A 16,891-nucleotide genomic window follows, 5' to 3' on the forward strand; every position below is an offset into this window, starting at 1 on the left:
AAAATGGACCATACCACCAGTGCTTCACCAGAGACTCACTGATGATGTTAACTAGTATGGTGACGAAACATCTGAAAATGAACCTTCCATCTCAGCAAGCAAATCTACATCCAAACATCAACCTGAGCTACAAATCTTCTCCAAACTAGCTTAAACCAGCTTTAACCTTAAAGAGACGAGAATTTGAATTAAAACAGAGTAGAATTACACTTAATGCTGAAAAAGGCACATATACCAAAGCAATCTCATTTAAGAAATACAGACTTCTGGACAAAATCTCCTAAATGTATCAACATTTTCATCACTGGAGTTTGGTTTTAGAACCCTTAACTATAGATAGATACTAACATTTATACAACTTCCTTGCAATTTTCCTGATGCCAAAACATTTTTACGACATCTAGTTGGATTTGGAGTTGTAGGGTCTTGTGAAGACCGACCTGACAGCCAGACTGGAAAAGTAGGTCAACAACAAAAAAAAATAAAAAGCCAAACTTCATTTGGGGAGATAGGAAGTGGGGACAGGGAGGAAGGAGGATAAGCACCAGGAATACAAAAAGTAAACAAATATTTCAAATTTCCATTATCTAAACTAACTCAAAATGCTGGAACTACTCAGCAATGACATTCATCTCATGGATGCTCATAGGTTTGAGGCTGATTTATCACAGTTGTCGAGATTCTGGAGGTTTTTAAACTGGTGGATGAGACCCACATGAGTATATGTATTGAATGGCTGAATCATTTAACACAGTGCATTGGACAAGCAGAAGTGATTTTCACACCAGGAATAATCTCCAACAGTAATAAGTGTTGATGAACTTATTGAGTGGAGGTGCAAATGCAAGAGCTCAATAATTTTTCACCTTCTCCCAAGGGGCTCCTCTTGAGGGCTCCTGCTCAATTTGAGGCAATTTGTTTGTTTTCCAGAGGTTCTGTGTTCAATCTCATTGATTCCTTCATTAGGTGATGAAGTCACTTAAGAACAATACCTTTTGGATGCTTGTTGATAGGAGGGATTTTGATTCACATACACAAAATGAGAAAGGTTTGCTCCTAGTCTCTCTTCTGGATTGTTGACTGATCCCTCTCTCCTGTCAGGCAGCTTTGCATCCCATTCCCATCTCTCAGTCTCCAGGTCTTGCTGACTCATTCAGAAAGAGCCTATCGGTGGCAACCAGAAGATAGAACCGGTCTGTGGCTAGATGAGCAGTTCCTCACTATTTCGTTCAATTCTAGTTACAGGGACAACTATTCTCAGATGGTGTCCTCTGTCACAGGAATTTGAAGAGCAATTTGGGGATTCCAAAATACTGCCCCTGTGTATTTTATCTGTTGGCAAATGCTTGTGAAGGATAGACGTACTGTGAAGATTTCCAATCTTCAAATCCTCTGCCCTTTAAAATCTGTAAAATGCCTGTCTGCCTGTGATTGAGTATCAAAAATCAACAAAACAGTCCCAGTAGCTTCTTGGCAATATGACTCCAAATGCAACCATTATCACATAATTGCTGACTGACTGCTTCCACCTGTGCTCACTGTAACATTTGGAGCGATCGTAAACTACAGTTTGATCAACAGCTCAGAATGCTAGTAAAGAGTTTCCGGATTCTAATATGGGGTATGAATAAAAACAGGTGTTTTTATAAGGGATACATTACCTGTCAGAATTTAAACATATTTAATGGATTGTCATAAACGAGAGTATATTACATTATGAAGTCAGCAATTTTACTTCACATCAGCAGGACTCCTGATAACTGCCCATGGTGAATACTGGGGACGTTGGCATATAGGGGTAAGAGCAAAGGTGGTCAGTGGGTCTAAGTATGTGTTGCCATGGCTAGGGAGTGAGGGCTAGAGCAAATAACGTCTAATAGAATTGTGACAGAGAACTGAGGTCGGCTTTTTAAAATCACCTAGTTTGGCACTCCGTAACCCTTATGGCCAACTCTGATCTGCATTCAGGGTAATGTGTGTACCAATAAATGATCATGCTAATCGGGATACATTTCTCCTTGGCAAGTGCACTGAGTCAGGAAATTTTATCAAATGTCTCTTGACTTGGATATATCCAGCATGTGAACTCTAAATTTTCCTCTGATCAAATTCGACCTGGCTAGAGTATTTCCAGAATTGTCTGCTTCTACTCAGACATCAGAAAGTTGCTTTCCAAGTTACTGAAGTCTTCCAGCTTTCTTGGTGGGACTCGGCACAGGAATACCACCTAGGAATGGCGTAAAAGTTACTGAAGACACAAACGCACCAGAAAATTAATTTAAAATGTTGGTATGCAGAGAGTTTATGTGAAAAGCTTTATTGAGAAATAACTTTCCTGCTACTGAAAATTAACTTCTAAAAATATGGAATTAGGCTAAATATTAGCCTAATTAGTGCAATTATTACAATTGCTTTAGACTAAAATATCAAAAATGGTCATAACTGACAGAAAATCTACACTGAAAAACTAGAGGCCTTATCTGTAAAATTAAACAGTAGCTCCAAGATTGGTGTGTATTTATATGATTTAGTTAAAAGAAAAAGGGAAGCTATAAAAACATTATTTTAAAACAAATTACATTGCTTTGTACAGGATTGAGACAAGAGCCACAAAATAGATATATTAAAGTGGTGCAGGAATTAGGGGCTATGGGTGGAGAAAGTTAAATGATTCTTTTTTACTCAAAATGAATTAACGAGGATCAAATGAATATTTTCAAGATTATGAAAAATTTAACTGATCCAGTACTTTGTGGATCAGTAACAGAAAGAAAGGATCATTATTAGAAAAATGAAAGGGAACATCAGGACCATCCTTGTGGTAGATGTTAGTGGAACATGAAATGTTCTACCAAAGATGGACACTGAGGGAAAGACTATGGCATAATATAAAATAAATTTAATGCAGATTTGAAAGCAAATATAGATGATAACAGAATAAATAATTCCAGATAACACCTACCAAAGATCTAGTACCAGAATAGTTCAGTTTATTATTAAACAGGAAGGTATGAAATCAGACTCTAAGGATACGGAGCAGGAAGGATACCTGATGAAGTGATCTTCCTTGATGAAACCTGCGCTAAAAGAGTTTTAACAGTTGTAACAAGTGTCATGAACAATATGACTCACACCTTGTCTCAGTTTCACTGTTGGACCCATTCAGGGAAAAGGCTACAATCTCTCAGACAGAGGACAAATTCGTTCCCAAACTAACCTGTGTCCTTTTCCATGAAAATATCTAACAAGAGTTCATGTATGAATGAGGATATGTACAAGGTATCATCAGTGAGTGAGTCCACCGATTAGCGTGAAATAGTTTTATAAATTAAATTTTTGTGATAGAACATTTTTCCCTATTGTCATTAGTTATTAGTATGGAATTTTAAATAATTGAACAATGCACAGGTAGTTCTTCTATAATGCAATGGTTACGTTATTGTGCAATTCCGCGTTATAGAAAAATCATGATTTAGAAACTGCGCTTGAAGTGTTGGCGTTGTAATCACATGATAGCCAGCACAAATTCACGCTTTCGAAACAAATGTCCCCAATTCGTCAATCGTGTTACAGCGAATTTGCATGAACAAAACACGTGTCACAGCAAAACGAACTGTACTGAAAATGAATTTCCACATGGAATAGTTGACACAGACAATAAAGTGAAAACAAATAAAGCAGCAAAGCACTTATCTGATCAAAAACAAACATTATTTCACATTCTACTAATGTTAGCCAATGAAAGACATTCTACTAATGTCTTTCCAATCACTGGTATCATTGGCTTCTGACAGATTTCACTGTTGAATTTTCCCCTTTGCTGGCAAAATGCAAGTTAAGCAATCAGTATCAAAGGATTATGGCCCTAAGTCCATTATAACAGCCAGCCCTATCACCTGAAACAAGAAAAATCAGCGTACATGTGCCTCATGAATGGGATAATTAAACTGCTCACACACAACATCTTAGGTAAATTATAGTCAAGACCACGAAACAAGAATGAACATGTTTCCAAGATTCACAATGTTACAAATATAAATCAACTACTTTCTTACAAGTGAGGTAAAGAAATAAAAGTGGTCTTATTTAGAACATAAACCTTTTAAAAAAAAAAGCTATTTAAAAAATAGACAAAGTTAATTTGGACCATTGCGATTGTTTCTTTTAGATGATCCTGAACCAAAAGTGCTTGCTTCCTTTCTGGTGATCTATTCCACAAGTCAATCATATTTCAAAGTTGACCTGCACAATTTCAATTTGTTAAGCTGCATCTCTTTAACCTTTCAGTGCAGTGAAACGTTTAGGAATAGACTTTGAAGATGCTGAATGACCTACTTGTTTATTTTCATTGTTTCTGCTTTGACAAAAATGTATTTGTATGTTGTTCTACAATATTTACTTGAGGGGAGATAATGGCCTAGTGGTATTATTGTTGAACTCTTAACCCAGAAACCCAGGTAATGTTCTGGGGACCTGGGTTCAAATCCCGCCATGGCAGATGGTGGAATTCGAATTCAATAAATATGTGGAATTAAGAGTCAATGGTGACCAGGAATCCATTGTCGATTATTGGAAAAACCCACCTGGTTCACTAATGTTCTTTAGGGAAGGCAACTACTGTCCTTACCTGCTCTAGCCTGTGTGTGTGTCCAGACCCATAACAAGGTGGTTGACTCTTAACTGCCCTCTGGGCAATTAGGGATGAGTAATAAATCCTGGCATAGCCAGAGATGCCCTCAATAGATTGAAACACATTAGGAAGGAAAAGCATTTATAAAATAAGGAGCATTACCAAAAATTCACAAATTACTAGTCCAGGTGGAATATTAGGCCAGGCTTCCCAAAGCAGAGGTTGGGACAGATATGGGTCCCGAGTTGTAATTTTGGTTGCGAGCTCTGAGCTGAGGCTATAATGGACCTGTGACCAATTGCAGAACCACTGGCTTTGGCTCCAACAGGTGGCTGTACTCAAGTTCCCACTAGCTCTCTCTGGTCTCTCCCCAACGAACAAAAAAAAAATTACTTAATAAATATTCAAATACATTTTTTGAAGAAACCTGTCTCAAGCAATTATGTAATCTAAAAGATTAAACTGATTCACAAAAACATTTCCTCGTGAATTATAAATTTTCTTCCCCTTAAAATTACCACATAGCCCACATGCAGTGTGTGAAGATAGCCACTTGGTGATGTGTTAAAAGTGAACAATCTAGATGAGATGTAATTTTTTTTTACTTTATGTCAACTTTTTCAAATCCTAAAACCAAATGGAATCAAACAGGAATAAAATACTACTTTTTTCTGCTTCAAATCTCAACTTGGAAAATGGAATGCTTCAAAAATTTATAACGCAATTGTCCAATTGCTTGAAATTTTGTCACCTCTCTCGACAAAAAGTAATCACCAAACATTACCCTGTTCTGCATCTACAAGTAGAAAACCAAATCTTATGATAACCAAAAATTGCTACAATATAAAGAAATGTGGCACCTTGTTTAATGCTCAATAAGGTGGATATTAAAGGTTCCACTACAAGGAGCAGCAGTTTGAAAACTCTGCAGCAATGTGTCAGGTTGTCAACATGATGAAATGATGCAGGGTCTGCCAGAAAGCCTGAACACAGTATTCCACACCATTAAGTATGAGCTACTTCAGGACCAAAAGACACAGTTAACTTCACATGAGTCAACAAATGATCCTTTTATTTCCTCTCACTTTAAAACCATTCAGTCAATATTTTATAGTTCAAAGACTTTTTTTTAAACCCATTCTTGGGATTTGAGCATATAAGATAGAATATCCACTTAAATGCACTAAGTATTATTCAAAAACTATGTATTTGTCCTTAGCATTTTAGAGCTAATTGAAATTAAAAAAAACTTAATTGCATTGCAGAAAAGTTGAGCCAACCTGCCACCAATTGAGATCTTCTCGATTCACAATTTGCAGGATGTCTCCTCTGGAGAACTTTAATCCAGCTTCTTTGCACGGGATTAAGCTGTCATTGGATGGATTATAGTCAAAATGGCATTTCACAAACACCTGGAACAGATTGAAACACATTAGGAAGGAAAAGCATTTATAAAATAAGGAGCATTACCAAAAATGCAAAAATTACCTGGTCCAGGTGGAATATTAGGCCAGGCTTCCCAAAGCAGAGGTTGGGACAGATATGGGTCACGAGTTGTAATTTTGGGCGCAAGCTCTGAGCTAACACTACAATGGCCATCAGGGACCTCTGACCAATTGCAGAACCACGGGATCTGGCTCCAACAGGTAGCTGTACTTACACGTTCCCACTAGCTCTCTCCAGTCTCTCCCCAACCACTCAGTCAATGTCTCTGGAGGGTTGTGCTGGCTTTTGTGCCCCAAAATAGGGTCACAGTGGAAGAAAGTTGGGAACCACTGAACCCTAGGTCGGTCAAAAGAAGCAACAGTAGAGACAGGGTTACTGGTCATAATCCTGCATCCAACAAACAACGAAAGGTTAATGGCTTGGTAATAGAGGGTTGCTAATGTTATAAAATGCTTTATATTCATGAGAAGGGGGCAAGAATAAACTTACTAACTATACCTCTTATGCTTGCATCCAAATCATTTATATAAATGATGAAAAGTAGTGGATCCAGCACCGATCCTTGTGACATTCCACTGGTCCTCTACCTTTGAACCAGTTCTGTATCCAAATGGCTAGTTCTCCCGGTATTCGGTGAGATCTAACCTTACCAATCAGTCTCCCATGGGGAACCTTGTCGAACACCTTACTGAAGTCCATATAGATCACATCTACTGCTCTGCCCTCATCAATCCTCTTTGTTACTTCTTCAAAAAAACTTAATCAAGTTTGAGAGACATGATTTCCCACGCACAAAGCCATGTTGACTATCCCTAATCAGTCCTTGCCTTTCCAAATACATGTACATCCTGTCCCTCAGGATTCCCTCCAACAACTTGCCCACCATCGACGTCAGGCTCACTGGTCTATACTTCCCTGACTTGTCTTTACCGCCCTTCTTGAACAGTGGCACCACGTTAGCCAACCTCCAGTCTTCCAGCACCTCACCTGCGACTATCGATGACACAAATATCTCAGCAAGAGGCCCAGCAATCACTTCTCTAGCTTCCCGCAGAGTTATAGGGTACACTTGATCAGGTCCAGGGGATTTATCCACCTTTACCAGTTTCAAGACATTCAGCACTTCGTCATCTGTAATATTGGAATTTTTCAAGATGTCACCATCTATTTCCCTACATTCTATATCTTTCATGTCCTTTTCCACAGTAAATACTGATGCAAAATACTCATTTAGTATCTCCACCATTTTCTGCGGCTCACCACAAAGGCCACCTTGCTGACCTTTGAGGGGCCCTATTCTCTCCCAAGTTACCTTTTTGTCCTTAATGTATTTGTAAAAACCCTTTGGATTCTCCTTAATTATATTTGCCAAAGCTATCTCATGTCCCCTTCCTGCCCTCCCGACTTCTCTCTTAAATATACCCCTACTGCCTTTATACTCTAAGGATTCATTTGATCTATCTTGTCTATACCTGACATATGCTTCCATCTTTTTCTTAATCAAACCTTCAATTTCTTTAGTCATCCAGCATTCCCTATACCTACCAATCTTTCATTTCACCCTAACAGGAAATGTACCATCTCTGGATTCTCGTCATCTCATTTCTGAAGGCTTCCCATTTTCCAGCTGTCCCTTTATTCTGCCCCCAATCAGCTTTTGAAAGTTCTTGCCGAATACGGTCAAAATTGGCCTTTCTCCAATTTAGAACTTCAACTTTTAGATCTGGTCTATCCTTTTGCATCACCATTTTAAATCTAATAGAATTATGGTCGCTGACCCCAAAGTGCTCCTCCACTGACACCTCAGTCACCTGACCTGACTTATTTCCCAAGAGTAGCTCAAGTTTTGCACCTTCTCTAGTGGGTACACCCTCATACTGAATCAGAAAATTTTCTTGTTTACACTTAAGCATTTAGATAGAGAGGAATTTGTTAACACTATGGCAGTCCCAGTCTATGTTTGGAAAGTTAAAATCCCCTACAATAACCACCCTATTATTCATACAGATAACCGAAATCTTCTTACCAATTTGTTTCTCAATTTCCCTCTGATTATTAGGAGGTCTATAATACAATCCCAATAAAGTGATCACCCCTTTCTTATTTCTCAGTTGCACCCAAATAACTTTCCTGGATATATTTCTGGGAATATCCTCCCTCAGTACAGCTATAATGCTATTACTGAAAGCCCATTGCTGATAAAGGGCTTATGCCCGAAACGTCGATTCTCCTGCCCCTTGGATGCTGCCTGACCAGCTGTGCTTTTCCTGCACCACACTTTCGGCTCAGTCATAGCAGCCAGACAAAAAGAGCAGCCCCCCACACATTGGCCCAAGCAGAACCTACCCCCCCACCCCCAACAGAGTCCTTGACCAGCAACAAGGGCAATAGAAACAGACTACGCCAGACAGAAGTCACAGGCAGACTTGGAGAAATGGGCATTTCTGTGGTTGGAGAGCAGTGGTGAGTGGGGTGCTGCAGAGGTTGGTGTTGGGCTGCAACTGTTCATGATATATATAAATGGTTTGGAAGAGAAGACAAAGTGTCACGTATCCAAGTTTGCCGATGACACTAAATTGAGTGGCAAGGCAAACAGTGCAGAGGTTGGGCAGAGAGATTTAGATAGATCATGTATGTGGGCAAAGGCCTCGCAGATGGAGTATAATGTTGGTAAATGCGAGGTTATCCTCCTTGGAATTCAAAATAGGAGGCCAGAGTATTATTTAAATGGTGAAAGATTGCAGCATGCTGTTGTGCAAAGGGACTTAGGAGTGCTCATGCATGAATTGCTACAAGTTGATTTACAGGTGCAACAGTAATCAGGAAGGCAAATGGAATATTGTTTGAGGGACTGAATTTAAGAGCAGGGACATTCTGCTGCAATTATACAAGGTGTTGATGAGGCCACATCTTGGGTATTGCGCACAGTTCTGGTCTCCTTACTTGAGGAAGGATATACTGGCTTTGGAGGTGGTGCAGAGGAGGTTCACCAGGTTGATTCCAGAGATGAGGGGGCTACCCTATGAGGAGGGGTTGAGCCGCCTGGGACTGTACTCACTAGAATTTAGAAGAATGAATGAGAGGGGATCTTATAGAAACATAAAATTATGAAAGGGTTAGATACGATAAAGACAAGCAATTTGTTTCCACTGGTGGGTGAGACTAGGACTAAGGGATATGGCCTCAAGATTAGGGGGATTAACTGTTTTTCCCAGCCAGTAGTGAATCTATGGAAATCTCTGCCCAAGAAAGTAATAGAAGCAGCTTCATTAAACATATTCAAGACACAGTTGGATGAGTTTTTGCATGGTAGGGGAATTAAAATTTATGGGGATAATGCAGGTTGAGGTTCTGGATGTAAGTTTGCTTGCTGAGCTGAAAAGGTTCATTTCCAGACGTTTCATCACCCTACTAGTTAACATTTTCAGTGGGCCTCGGGCGAAGCTCTGCTGATAAGAGCTGCATTTTATGTTTGGGTTTCTTTGGGTTGGTGATGTCATTTCATGTTCCTTTTCTCAGGGGGTGGTAGATGGGATCTAACTCCGTGTGTTTGTTAATTGGCATTCCGATTGGAATGCCATGCTTCTAGGAATTCTCGTGCGTGACTCTGTTTGGCTTGTTCCAGTCGAAGTGGTGTCCTTCCTCATGTGTATGTGAGGATACTAGTGAGAGAGGGTCATGTAGTTTTGTGGCTAGTTGTTTTGTGGCTCACATATCCTGGTGGCTAGTTTTCTGCCTGTTTATCCAATGTAGTGTTTGTTACAGTCCTTGCACAGTATTTTGTAAATGACATTAGTTTTGCTTGTTGTCTGTATGGGGTCTTTCAAGTTCATTAGCTGCTGTTTTAGTGTGTTGGTGGGTTTGTGGGCTATCACAAAACCAAGGGGGCTGAGTAGTCCGGCAGTCATTTCCAAGATGTCTTTGATGTAGGGGAGAGTGGTTAGGGTTTCTGGATGCGTTTTGTCTGCTTATTTGGGCTTGTTGCTGAGAAATCTGCGGACTGTGTTCATTGGTACCTGTTCTTTTTGAATACACTGTATAGGTGACCTTCCTCTGTGCTGCAGTGTGTGATGGCTCGTTGGAATAATGTCCTGATGCAGCTTTGTTTGTGAGTGTTAGAACATAGAACAATACAGCACAGAACAGGCCCTTCAGCCCACGATGTTGTGCCGAACATTTGTCCTAGCTTAAGCACCTATCCATGTACCTATCCAATTGCCGCTTAATGGTCACCAATGATTCTGACTCTGCCACTCCCACAGACAGCGCATTCCATGCACCCACCAGTCTCTGGGTAAAGAACCTACCCCTAACATCCCCCCTATACCTTCCACCCTTCACCTTAAATTTATGTCCCCTTGTTGTACCCGGGGGAAAAGTCTCTGACTGTCTACTCTATCTATTCCCCTGATCATCTTATAAACCTCTATCAAGTCACCCCATATCCTTCGCTGTTCCAATGAGAAAAGGCCTAGCACTCTCAATCTATCCTCGTACGACCTATTCTCCATTCCAGGCAACATCCTGGTAAATCTCCTCTGCACCCTCTCCAAAGCTTTCACATCTTTACTAAAGTGAGGCGACCAGAACTGCACACAGTACTCCAAATGCGGCCTAACCAAGGTCCTGTACAGCTGCAACATCACCTCACGATTCTTGAATTCAATCCTTCTGCTAATGAACACTAATACACTATATTACTAATACACTATAGGCCTTCTTACAAGCTCTATCCATTTGAGTGGCAACTTTCAAAGAGCTATGAACATAGACCCCAAGATCCCTCTGCTCCTCCACCTTACTAAGAACCCTACCGTTAACCCTGTATTCCGCATTCTTATTTGTCTTTCCAAAATGGACAACTTCACACTTGACAGGGTTGAACTCCATCTGCCACTCCTCAGCCCAGCTCTGCATCATATCTAAGTCCCTTTGCAGCCGACAACAGCCCTCCTCACTATCCACAACTCCACCAATCTTTGTATCGTCTGCAAATTTACTGACCCACCCTTTGACTTCCTCTTCCAAGTCATTAATAAAAATTACAAACAGCAGAGGACCCAGAACTGATCCCTGCAGAACTCCACTTGTAATTGGGCTCCAGGCTGAATATTTACCATCTACCACCACTCTCTGACTTCGTCCGGTTAGCCAGTTCTCTATCCAACTGGCCAAATTTCCCACTATCCCATGCCTCCTGACTTTCCGCATAAGCCTACCATGGGGAACCTTATCAAATGTCTTACTAAAATCCATGAACACTACATCCACTGCTCTACCCTCATCCACATGCTTGGTCACCTCCTCAAAGAATTCAATAAGACTTGTAAGACAAGACCTACCCCTCACAAATCCGTGCTGGCTGTTCCTAATCAAGCAGTGTCTTTCCAGATACTCATAAATCCTATCCCTCAGTACCCTTTCCATTACTTTGCCTACCACCGAAGTAAGGCTAACTGGTCTGTAATTCCTGGAGTTATCCCTATTCCCTTTTTTGAACAGGGGCATAACATTCGCCACTCTCCAGTCCCCTGGTACCACCCCCGTTGACAGTGAAGACGAAAAGATCATTGCCAATGGCTCTGCAATTTCCTCTCTTGCTTCCCACGTAATCCTAGGATATATCCTGTCAGTCCCGGGGGACTTGTCTATCCTCAAGTTTTTCAAAATGTCCAACACATCTTCCTTCCTAACAAGTCTCTCCTCTAGTTTACTAGTCCGTTTCATACTCTCCTCTTCAACAATACGGTCCCGCTCATTTGTAAATACTGAAGAAAAGTACTCATTCAAGACCTCTCCTATCTCTTCCAACTCAATACACAGTCTCCCACTACTGTCCTTGATCGGACCTACCCTCGTTCTCGTCATTCTAAATTGCTTCTGTAGTTCAATGTCTGGTCCGTATGTATTGTTTGCCTGTAGACACTGGTTTGAAGTTCCCCATTGGCTGGTCGCTCTGTGACATCTAGGAATGGCAGTTTGTTGTTTTCCTCCTCTTTAGTGAATTTTATGCCAGAAAGGGTACTATTGATGGTCTTGAACGTTTCCTCTAATTTGTTTTGTTTAGTGATGACAAAGGTGTCATCCACGTAGCGGACCCAAAGTTTGGGTTGAATGATTGGCAGAGCTGGTTGTTCGAGTCTCTGCATTACTGCCGATATCAGGGTGACGAAACGTCTGGAAAGGAACCTTCCAGCTCAGTTCTGGATGTAGGTTTGCTCGCTATGAACAAATGAGTTGGAGCATGAGGAGCATAAGTCCTGGATGAGCAGAGGCCTATGATCCAATGTGTGAAGAACTTCTGCCATGCACCCTCTTGTACAAAGTTAATTTCAAAATACAACAGCAAAAAAGAATTTACTTTAACAATGATTTCACTTACCAAACGTAGGATTTAAGCCATTTAAAGTACACTATGCCTACACTCTGTCAGTTGAAATAAAATGCTTTAAGTTTTTCTCCAAGGAAAGCCCTACTTCACCGATGAGAATCACTGCTTCATTTAAGTTGGTTTTAATTAAGTACAACTTGCAGTGAGGACATTTTATACGGTCAAGGTACATTCTCACATTGGGGAAAGATTGTGCAAATGGAACTCAGTGCTGGTGGAATAACCAGACCGAGATATAACAGAGGGTGTATACAATAGAGGTCAGCAGATAATACAATTGATAGCCAGGCTGATTATAGAAAGTTCAAAGTCGCAAAGAAAATGGAAATGAGAGGGCAATATTAAAAGACACTAGCAAACAATATCAAAAGGAATCTAGAAATATTCTATAGGCATCTGTATAGTAAAGCAATGGTAAAATGGTATGGAGTCAAATAGGGACCAAAACAGCATATTTACACAGGGGCATAGAGGGCAGTCCCAGGTATTAAATGAGCATTCAAATCCAATTTTACAAAAGATCATGCAGCAACAGTCATAGTGAAAGTGGAAACATTCAATATACTGGATAGATAAAAGGAATTTTTAAAGGCTGACTGCATTTAAAGTTAATAAGTCACTAGGACTGATTAAGAATTCCTTTATTCATTCATGGGATATGGATGTTGCTGGCACATTCAGTATTTATTGCCCATCCCTAACTGTACTTGGACTGAGTGCCTTACTGGGACCATTTCAGAGGTCTGTTAATAATTACTACATTGCTGCAAGTCTGGAGATATATGTAGGCCAGACCAGATAAGTATGACAGATTTCATTCCCTGAAAGACATTAGTGAATTGGATGGCTTTTTGTTCCAATCAATGCTAAGTATATGGTTACCATTAGGTTAGGTTTTTTTTAAATTTAATATTATTACTGAATTAAAATTTCATTGTGGGCCACTGTGGGATTCAAGCCCATGTCACCTGAACAATAGCCTTATATATATCCAGGATATGGAGAGATGAGAAAGGAACAAAACTGCAGAGGCACTGCCCACAATACTCCAATCCATTCTATGTACAGGGATGGTATCAGAGAACTGGTGACACCCTTGTTCAACAAAGATTATAAAGATAACCCTAACATCTACAAGCCGACAGTTTAACTTCAGTGGTAGGCGAGGATTTACCAATAATAATCCGGGACAAAGTGAACAGTAACTTAAACAAAAGTGGATTAATTACGGATAGGCAGTTTTGATTTGTTAAAGGCAAATCATATTTAACTAAATTGAGTTTTATAGCAAGCTCAGTGAGGATTTATGAGAATAATAGTCAATGTGGTGTACATGGATTTTCAAAGGCATTCCGTAAGGTACCATTTGGCGGATTCGACTATTATGACAAATCGATCAAATAAAAAAGGGTCAGTAGCAGCATGAATGTAAAGATGACTGAACAGTTCTTTCCTGCACCCATAGGAAGGTACAGAGCATGGCACTTCAGTGGTCAGTACTGAGACCCATGCTTTTCCTAATTTGTATCAATAATGTAGAGTTGGTGAGCAGGACAATTTCATAACTTATAGATGGTACAAAATTTGAAAGTATTGTGAACTGATGTGGATAATGGTAAACTTGATGGAATGGATAGACAGATGGCAGGTTAAATTTTTTTTAAAGAGATTCATAAAATGACACATTTGTGTCGGTAGAATGAGGCAAGACCTTCTGGAATTAAAGGTGTGGATCCAAAGTGGGTGCAGCAAAATGAAAAGGCACCTGAGGATAGATCTACGCAAATCCCAAAGTAGCAAGGCAGGTCGAGGATGTGGCTAAGGCAGCACTCAGGATCCTAGACTTTATAAATAAAGACACAGAATACAAAAATTATGTTGAACTGTTAAACACTTATTCAGTCTCACTGGCAGTGTGTACAATCTTGCATCCCACAATTCATGAAGAATGGAAAAGCCTTAGGGAGGATGGAAGAAAGATTCTCTGTGAACAACCGCAAGGAAGAGAGAGTTCAGTTCTCTAGTAGATTGGAGAAATTGCTGTTTTATTCTCCTTACAAAAAATGATGTCAACAGGAGATTTGATATCAAAGTGTTCAGATATTAAGAGGTTAAATGGAATAATCAGAGAGAAACGGTTCCTATTGCCAAAGGATCAAGAACCAAAGGATATCAATATAAAGGTGAATGGCAAAAAAGACTAACAACGACATGACAAGAAACCTCTTCTAAGCAGTTAGTTGCTAGGATATGGAACACACTGCCTGACAGTAAAGGTAAAGCCACTATAGTCTGAGCTGATTGGATGAACAACTTCAGAGAGGAAAGTACAGGGTAAAGGCAGGTCAGTAGGACCAGCTGAGTTGCTCTCAGAACTAAACACAGAACACTGGAGAAACTCAGCTGTGTCATACTAAACAAAAAGTTCACTTTTTCTTTTCCTTTCTCCACAGATCCTGCTAGACCTAGTGAGTTTTTCCAGCATTATCTGTGTTTATTCCAGATTTCCAGGATCTGCAATATTTTGCCTTCATTGCTCTTGAAGAGGCATGAGCATGTCCTTCTAAACATTTTATGATCCTACTCTAGCTAGGTTAGAGCATTTTCCAAATTAACCACGACCTCTGAATTTCATATCATATATCAATCTAATCAGTGGCTGTGATTCAGCGAACATTTCAGAAACACAATTAAGTAATTTGATCAGTGCCACAATGATACATTGACGTGAGAAATGTGAAGCACAGGTTTAATTGACAATCACATTTGAAATTTTGATTTAAAAAGTTATTTCAATACGCAGAATCACATCACGTGCTGCTGATGGGTACCATCTGATTCCACAAAGTACATTCTGAAAAGATTAAAATGAAGAGAAAAATATACATTCATACTGACAGAGAATGTTGAAAAAAAATTAAGAGGTAAGCATTGCAACAAAATAACTCGTGCTGATTCATTTAAATTACAGCACACTAATGGAAAGTGTGTCAATTTATAATCTAAACCAAGTATGCCTCATCTTGTGGAACAGAGAGCTGGATTCATGTCACACCAGTAAGTGAACAGCATTTGATTAAATTACTGAGTCAGGCAAGTTATGACTAAACACTACACCCAATTCTCAATCCACTTTGTTTTTCATGGACTACAGCTTCTCCTTCTCTCTTCCCACAATAATATGTCGCCCTCTCCACAAATTCCCATCCAACACCACGCAAGTAATTTCCGGGCTCTCTTTTTTTCTGTTTCTACTCATTCCACCTACTTACTTCAGTTACTGGGGGAGATAGCTTCAAAGGCTAGATGGTCAGGCTAGAAATAATTGTAGGTGTAGTTCTACGGCTTAGTGGCTATTCTGTTTAATCATACCACATATGAAGTAAGCCCAAGTATACAGAGAATGTTGGCAGAGGCTCTCAGGTGTGGGGACAATATAACAATCCAAGCAAAAATGGCCAGACAACCTTCTCACGTAGTTGTTTCTCGACCAGCATTGCAAATAAAGATTGGACTCATTTTTATTTTGTTAGATTTAACAGTCTAAAGTCAAGTCCAACTATTAAAACTAATGGAGACTATCCTGTTCAGGACTAATCCAGATCAGTGGCTGCAAATCTAACTTCCCCCATCTATTAAGTACATATAGTACATTAGCTTTCACATTTTAGAATTATAGGAACAGCTCTTAAAAGGCACCGTATTCTTGTTTGTAACATGAGGTCTTATCCCTATACTATTTTGGTAGTCCTGGTTTAAATGTTCTATAAAACATTTTTAATGCAGCACCAACTAACAGAACATCCTCACTGAAATCTGTAGACCAAATGACAAGATAAATCCTAATAGCACCATCCCATGAACATGGTGTATGCATCTGGTGGCATTACCTGCCTTGGCACCAGTAAGCAAAGCAAGGATCTCCCAAGGTGGGAAATGTTCCTTTGCTCGAGAGTCAGTTTGGGCTTGCATCCTAAAGTTTAGAATCACATTAAAATTGCTTCAACTTCAAAACTACCCAAACCCAAGTCAGTCAGTGCACCAACTATTCCACGTGTATAAACTTGCCGTCCAAAAAAACCAACACCTTCCAATTCATTTCCTGACTGGATCAAAGTAATTTCATCTCTTCAGTTAAGTAATCCATCAGATAATTTAAACATTCACTTTAGTGGTGGCCGATTATTTAATGAATTTCAGTATAATGGAACATTTTTACATAGCTGTTCAAATAGTGAACACTCAATAGCAATAGGATACCCAAAATGCAACAGATTCTAGAATCAAATAAATGCTCAACAGGAAAATACTTTTTATTTCCAAAGATGTATATTTTCAATGGTTTAATTTATTAAACAGCAATTATACAAGTTTGTTTGCATCACTAGAATTTAGATTCAATTGTGTTAAATCTTTCCTAATCA

At 39.6% G+C, this 16,891-nt stretch overlaps 1 protein-coding gene across 6 annotated transcripts in view; it reads right to left on the reverse strand.

The window, feature by feature from the left end:
• Positions 1–16,891, reverse strand: part of pals2a (protein associated with LIN7 2, MAGUK p55 family member a) — a 157,650-nt gene that overhangs the window by 16,968 nt on the left and 123,791 nt on the right. For all 6 annotated transcript variants that reach the window (XM_043689710.2, XM_043689709.2, XM_043689708.2 and 3 more), the window contains one exon: positions 5,911–6,042. In XM_043689710.2, coding sequence (XP_043545645.2) covers positions 5,911–6,042 — 132 coding nt within the window. The remainder of the gene's footprint in view (positions 1–5,910; positions 6,043–16,891) is intronic.

The sequence above is a fragment of the Chiloscyllium plagiosum genome, unplaced genomic scaffold, assembly GCF_037043375.1.
Source record: "Chiloscyllium plagiosum isolate Xiang-an unplaced genomic scaffold, Cpla_swu_hap1 HiC_scaffold_5, whole genome shotgun sequence".
Classification (NCBI taxonomy): Eukaryota; Metazoa; Chordata; class Chondrichthyes; order Orectolobiformes; family Hemiscylliidae; genus Chiloscyllium; species Chiloscyllium plagiosum.